Source organism: Physeter macrocephalus, chromosome 4, assembly GCF_002837175.3.
Source record: "Physeter macrocephalus isolate SW-GA chromosome 4, ASM283717v5, whole genome shotgun sequence".
In the NCBI taxonomy this organism is placed as follows: domain Eukaryota; kingdom Metazoa; phylum Chordata; class Mammalia; order Artiodactyla; family Physeteridae; genus Physeter; species Physeter macrocephalus.
In genome coordinates, this window is record NC_041217.1 from 94,019,835 (window position 1) to 94,027,600 (window position 7,766).

At 35.6% G+C, this 7,766-nt stretch overlaps 1 protein-coding gene across 2 annotated transcripts in view; it reads left to right on the forward strand.

Moving 5' to 3' along the window:
• The window catches only part of OLFM3 (olfactomedin 3), a 50,081-nt gene extending 44,631 nt beyond the window's left edge, over positions 1-5,450 (forward strand). For both annotated transcript variants that reach the window (XM_055083953.1, XM_007110248.1), the window contains 2 exons: positions 3,562-3,668; positions 4,773-5,450. In XM_055083953.1, coding sequence (XP_054939928.1) covers positions 3,562-3,668; positions 4,773-5,450 — 785 coding nt within the window. The remainder of the gene's footprint in view (positions 1-3,561; positions 3,669-4,772) is intronic.
• Positions 5,451-7,766: the final 2,316 nt, after the last annotated feature.

Consider the following 7,766-nt stretch of genomic DNA (forward strand, 5'->3'; position numbering starts at 1 on the left):
CTCTGGTGGGCAGAGCTCAGTAAAACTTTAATCCATTTGACTGCTGATGGGTGGGGCTGGGTTCCCTCCCTGTTGGTTGTTTGGCCTGAGGCAACCCAACACTGGAGCCTACCCAGGCTCTTTGGTGGGGCTAATGGCAGACTCTGGGAGGGCTCATGCCAAGGAGTACTTCCCAGAACTTCTGCTGCCAGTGTCCTTGTCCTCACGGTGTGACAGAGCCAACCCCCACCTTTGCAGGAGACCCTCCAACACTAGCAGGTAGGTCTGGTTCAGTGTCCCCTGGGGTCACTGCTCCTTCCCCTGGGTCCCGATGTGCACATTACTTTGTGTGTGCCCTCCTAGAGTCTCTGTTTTCCCCAGTCCTGTCGAAGTCCTGCAATCAAATCCTGCTAGCCTTCAAAGTCTGATTCTCTAGGAATTCCTCCTCCCATTGCAGGACCCCCAGGTTGGGAATTCTGACATGGGGCTCAGAACCTTCACTCTAGTGGGTGGACTTCTGTGGTATAAGTGTTCTCCAGTCTGTGAGTCACCCACCCAGCTGTTATGGGATTTGATTTTACTGTGATTACACCCCTCCTACCATCTCATTGTGGCTTCTCCTTTGTCTTTGGATGTGGGGTATCTTTTTGGCAAGTTCCAGTGTCTTCCTGTCATTGACTGTTCAGCAGTTAGTTGTGATTCTGGTGTTCTCGCAAGAGGGAGTGAGGTCACATCCTTCTACTCCACCATCTTCGAAGAGGATTTTAATAAAAATGATCTAGGACAATTTTAAGCAGTCTAGTATATCAGGAACGCTTGCAACTGCTACAGGCTTCTTTCCTCCACACTGTTTCCAAGACAAGGCTGCGTGTCCTCTAAGAGCTGCTTCCATATATAGTCCTCAAGTATATTATGTTAAAAGACAAAGGTTCCTCCCATTAGGTTAAAAAATCCAACTATGAAATCCAACTATGCTCCACTTATAGAAAACATATCTATCTCCCAAGGCTCTAGTAAAGATTCATAACATGTATGGTAAATCCTTTTAATTTAATCAGTTTTCCTACCACATGCACGTCACAGCGAGGTGTTCCTTACTTTTCTTCAACGCAGAGCAGCTCCATCCTCAGCTCTTATCTCCTCTGCTTAGACACTAGTGCATTTTATTTCATCCTACACCTTTATCTACTACTCTCCATCACTTTCTGCCTTCCAGAAATTTGTTAAAAATTTCTTCTCTGGGCTCCCCTTGTGGTGCAGTGGGGTTTCCCTGGTGGTGCAGTGGTTAAGAATCCGCCTGCCAACGCAGGGGACACGGATTCGAGCCCTGGTCCAGGGAGATCCCACATGTCGCAGAGCAACTAAGCCCGTGCGCCACAATGGCTGAGCCTGCACTCTAGAGCCTGCGTGCCACAACTACTGAGCCTGCGTGCTACAACTACTGAAGCCTACATGCCTAGAGCCCATGCTCCGCAATGAGAAGCCACCACAATGAGAAGCCTGCATGCCACAACAAAAATAGCCCCCGCTCACTGCAACTAAAGAAAGCCTGCACACAGCAATGAGGACCCAACACAGCCAAAAATAAATAAATAAATAAATAAATTTATTTATTTATTTATTTATTTATTTTTAAAGTTTATTCTCCACTAATGGCTCTGTACCATTCTCTTTGCTTTGGGTTTTTTCCCCCATGTTTTACTCCTTTACTATCAGTTTAATGAGATTTTGCAAAATAAAGGAGATAAAAGCACCATCACCTTAGCCAGTTACTTTTCATATTTTACCTATTTTTGCTATTTTTATTCTGTTCAACAAAAATATTTATTATTCATGCATAAGGAAGAAGTCACATTTTATTTGTGGTGTTTTTTAGGGGGAGCGATGTCTTTCTATTTATTTCAATATACTTATAGTTTAAATTTTCATGCACTTACCATTGTGAATTTAGAAATATTTATGTAGGCCATCATTAAAGATCATATTACTTTCACTTATTTAGTGCATTCAGAGAATATACACAACTTATATTCTTTCAGGATACATTTACTTTTTTCTAGTTCAAACTGATGCTATTTTATTCACATATTGTTCATGTGTTTATACCAAGTTGAGCTAATATATTCTAAATAGGTTTAACTGAAGATCTTGCTATTCAATATAGATAATGCCACAAAGACTTCTGATTTGCTCAGTTTATCAGGTCTTAGGAAGTTATAAAGTAATTCCTTTATATAAAATATATAAAGATGCTATCACATCTACTTTCTTCAAAAAAGAAGAAAAAAATATATTCAGTTTAGGTTTCATGAAAAGCTGGAGATTACTAAATGTGTAGTTATCACTGAAGTAACAGCACAAAATATAATGTTATCGTTCATCATCTTTCTAACTGCATGGCTTAGTATTCTGCCAGTTACAAATTATTCTTATGAGGAACACACACAGAGAAAAATGAGGCAAAATAAGCCCTAAGTTACAATTAGTTTTGTCCTTTATTTGCTTTGGGGATCTGTTCTTTCCCTTCCAAACATACAGGAACTGACAGGCACTAAGTAGAAATTTATCAGTTCTAAGGATAGGCAGAGGAGGATCTAAGAAACATGGGCCATATAGAACAATTTTTTTAAAGTAAAAAAAGAACACAAAGAAAAGAGGAGTATAAATGGATAGGAAAATTTCTTTGTTTAGACCGAAAGTCAACATTTACAGGCACTCATATTGCCTTTCACAATGTGTACGATAAATCACTTTTAAATTATTCTGTTGTAAAAATCTCACAAAATGCCTGGGTTTCTTTTTGGTTTAGACTTTGGCATTTATGAAGTCCAAGCTTTTCCTAAGATTTTATTCATAGATAGAGTGATAAAAAATATAATTTTTCAAGAAAGTCACTAGTTTTTTATCATGTATTACATCAGTTGATACTTTACATCTTTCATTGCATGGGACTACAGAGTATGAGGGCTTGAATTTTGTGGGATTTTTTTCCCTGTACCTTTAGGGCTGCTCTATCAGGCTTGCACAAGGCATTTACCTTTCAAAACTCTACGTCTTTCAGGTAGATTGTGATTACATTTTTATTATTATATTCTATAAATATAACTTTCACAGGAGCTGCTCATTTACCAATACAAACTGAAAATCGACTTAACAGAGTTCTTTCTGGCTTGCATAAGTAGTCCAAAGTCTCAAAGCATGAGCAGAGAGGGTCAGGTGAGGGGAAGCTGATGATCAGGTAAACAGCATCATGGAAAATTTAATTTTGCTGACTTCTTTACTTAGAAGAAGCAGCTGAACTGGTATAATGATAATGACGTTCCTCATTTCTTTCCAGATTGTATAAATAATTTCCCATTTTAAAATTCCACACTTTAGATTTAGAGCACTGAAAAAGCAACTACTCATGGTTCAAATTATAGTTAAATGCATAGCATACCACATGAATGATAATTTATTCAGAATGTGATATTAATTCTATTTGCTTTGTTTTAGGATTTCTTTCTTTGCTCTTGGTGTAAGTATGTGTGTTGGAATCATTGGCCATGTTCACCCAACATGTTCATGTTACTCTAATTTCAGCATGTGGCAAACTGATGAAAATCACAGGCCCAGTTACAGTCAAGACATCTGGAACCCGATTTGGCGCTTGGATGACAGATCCCTTAGCATCTGAAAAAAATAACAGAGTATGTTGCTTCCTCAAATGCCTTTGCTTAGAATTATGTTTTATTTAAGCTTTATGCCTACTAGACTATCCATTTTTTTTTCAGGGATATTAGTTTCAACTTGAAAAGTGTTACACTGTTTGCAAATATTTTCAGCTTGATAATATTAACATATCTACAGATACATGGCAAACTTATTTTAGTAAAATGTTCTATCCTATAATTCATCAGTATAGTGAGTCTAATTTTTATTGGTTAGTCCTGTTTTATGCTTGAAAAGGGCTAGTTACAAGTATACAAAATTTTCTGTACATATATTCTTTCTAGAATTTGCTTCTTAGTGTGAAAAAAAACACTAAATAAGTAAAAAAGCTCAAGAGCTAACCAATTCACTAAACAAGCTAAAATATACCTAGAATCTAGGGGTAATTTTAAAGAAAACAGCATAGAGGGTATTTGGCAATGCCTGTATTATGAAAATCAATATACTAGAGACTTACCATAGCTCCATTTATGTTCTATTACAGAACTCAGTATACATTAGGATTCTCAAGGGTTACATCTAAGCAAGTTTAGTAGCTAAATTAGTAAAATTATTTCATTAAAAGGTGGTTGTACCCATAAGCTGATCCAATGAACAAGTATTACTAGAAGGTTCTATGGTATCCATAAAGGAAAAATAAGTTGAATGTGCAAAATTAAGCCATATATTTTTCAGAGCAAGGGATGGAATAAATAAATTTTCTCAATGTGATGTTTTTTGCAGTTATTACTAATCAAATTGACCAGGTAAATGAACAAAGTGATATGATTTGCAATGATATATGTTTGATTCACTCAGTGATATGCACTGAATGGTAAAAAATTTTTAAAATAACAAAAAAAGAAAGGACAAAAAGCAAATCAACTTCAAGGCAGTACATTTAGTTGTTTCCTTTCCACATAGACCATGTCACTACTTTTGCCAAAGCCTGCAGTACTATCAAACTGCAGCAGTTAAGTGGTAAGAGAATCTTCCAGAGCCTGAGAATGACAATATTAATATGCGCTGATTCTCACTGTCTTTACTTTGGAATTCTCACAAAAGTACAGAATTTAATTACTCCATTTTTTCCTTCTTTCCAGGTTTGGTACATGGACAGTTATACTAACAATAAAATTGTCCGTGAGTACAAATCAATTGCAGACTTTGTCAGTGGGGCCGAATCAAGGACATACAACCTCCCTTTCAAATGGGCAGGAACTAACCATGTTGTCTACAATGGCTCACTCTATTTTAACAAGTATCAGAGTAACATCATCATCAAATACAGCTTTGATATGGGGAGAGTGCTTGCCCAAAGAAGCCTGGAGTATGCTGGTTTTCACAACGTTTACCCTTACACATGGGGTGGGTTCTCTGACATCGACCTAATGGCTGATGAAATCGGGCTGTGGGCTGTGTATGCAACTAACCAGAATGCAGGCAATATTGTCATCAGCCAACTTAACAAAGATACCTTGGAGGTAATGAAGAGCTGGAGCACTGGCTATCCCAAGAGAAGTGCGGGGGAATCCTTCATGATCTGTGGGACACTGTATGTCACCAATTCCCACTTAACTGGAGCCAAGGTGTATTATTCCTATTCCACCAAAACCTCCACATATGAGTACACGGACATTCCCTTTCATAACCAATACTTTCACATATCCATGCTTGACTACAATGCAAGAGATAGAGCTCTTTATGCCTGGAACAATGGTCACCAGGTCCTATTCAATGTCACCCTTTTCCACATCATTAAGACTGAGGATGACACATAAGCAAATGTAATTTGTGTTCATTGATCTAAACAGTGTCATCTGTGATAAACTCTATAGGACCCCTTCTGGTTTTTCTTTATAATAACTTTCATCATTTCTCCAAAGCATTTTTTGTTATAAAGTTGGTGTTTCAAAAAACATCTGAGCCTGTATAAACTAACCTGTTGGAAACACATCTTGACTCCTAAATTTACAAGGCCTATCATGTCCTTGTCGTGAAAAGCACTAAAATGAGCTTAAGTGGCTAAAGTCATAGTTTTACAAAAGATTAATGATCTGCCTTATATTAGAGTCAGAGATTAATGGTGGCTTAAATGCATGAATGTCTTTTTTTTTTAACTCTGTCATTTTTTTACTGTCTTTTGCTCCACATCAGAAAATATTTTGGTAGGAATTAGGAAAAAAAAAATCACTTTCCCCCCATTTATTTCTAAAAAAGATTTAAAGATCTTATTTATATGAGAAAATATTATTAATCATTTTGCTGTTATACAGTTCTCTGATGCGGTGCTGTACAGTCATTTTTAAATCTCTTGCTAACATTTTATTGGCAATAGGTATTTCTACCATTGTAACCACCATTGTGCAACTGTATCTCTTCACTTCTGTGAAAGTAAGTAATATTTTTTATAAAATACACTGAAGTTTAATCTCAGTAATCATTATGGGTCACTTTTCAAGAGTGGTCAAAAGGAAGTATCTTCTCAGCTTACCCCTTTACATAAGCATTATAAACTAAAAAGAAAATCAAACCAGATTCCTTACATAGAGTCTTTATTTTACCCCAAGTTTACTGGACCACTGACATGGAATCCTAAAATTGATTCAGTAAGGATGAGTTATTCTGATCACTCCACTGAAAGCAACCCATATAGTTGCTTGCAAAGATGCAGCTGAGTCACAACTGACTTGACTCTACTCATTTATTACACATTCAAATTCTGTTCTTTATAATTAAATATATTAATGTTTTAATTTAAATTTTACACACAACTGGCAATAATGTAATTTCTTGTGTTAGGACTCTAAAAGTACAGGAAGCACATGTGAAAACTCTTAAAAATAAAATTTCTGTAATGTCATCTAGACTTATAAATTCTGGAGAGCTACTGGCAAGGTTTGTGCAAAAGAAAATTGTGGGAAAACTTGGGAGTTGTCTGTGTGGTTTATTGTACAAATAACCAATTTAGAAAACAAGATGGGACGGCAACCCCGTTACCCTGATTCATTGTGTGCAGAAATACTGTAACCAAAAAATAAAGCTTTAATAATATTTTATGTTAATAACACCAAAAACATATAATCAATATATATAAAACATATCACTGAGTTTGGAGGTACTTTCCACATACTTACCTAAGGCAGTTTTATGGAAACTAGTGTGGGTTGGTTTTACAATTTAAAAAGCATATTCTATAATAAATAATATATAACTTAAACTGTTGTTAATGTTTAGTTTCACACATACATAATATTTCCTTTGTAAAGTAAGGATATAATAAATCAGATAAGGCATTGTATAAAGAAATACTTAAGAGTAATTCATTTCAAATGTCACAAGTAAAACATCATTCTCAAATATCTCACTGTCAAAATTGTAGTATGAAAAACTCAATCTCAAAATTGTTAAAATTTAACAAAGATTTCTTTTTTTGCGTACAAAAAGTTAGCACGATTTAATGACCATTCTGGGCTCTTCTGCAATGCTGTCTTCTCTTTTAAACATTTATATATGTTCTCCTCTGTTTTTGAAAGTTAGAAAATTTATGGGACTCACTTGTCATTGTACACACACCACAAAAATAATCAGCCAATACTTTGTACATCAAGAGTTTGTATGAAGAAAGAAAGTCAATTTCAGAAATGAATGAGTTTTTAGGAGATGGCCTCTAGCGGATATCTGGGTCTTCATTACTTGTTTTTTAAAAAAATAATGTAACATATCACGTAAATTCAAAACCTCAATGATCACAGCTTTTTTGTGAGATGTACGGCTTGTAAAGCACTTTACTGTTTTCTATGTAAGGGTTCATCACCACATCCAGGTTATAGTGTATGTGCTGCTAGAGCAGGCACAGATTTTATTATTGTCACTATAAGTGGGGTTGACATGGGTTTAAAAATGTAATTTGCATTAAACACTTAGTTTCAAAGCATTTTTCTTAATAAATTATTATCAGTTTGTGCCTGAAATAAATAAGAACTTACTCTAATCACTGTTTTTTTTTTAATCTCCAACAAATAAAATAAATTTTATGAGGGAAATAATGACTATTTTAAAATCATACACATAATCCAATCCATAAAGAAATCCAA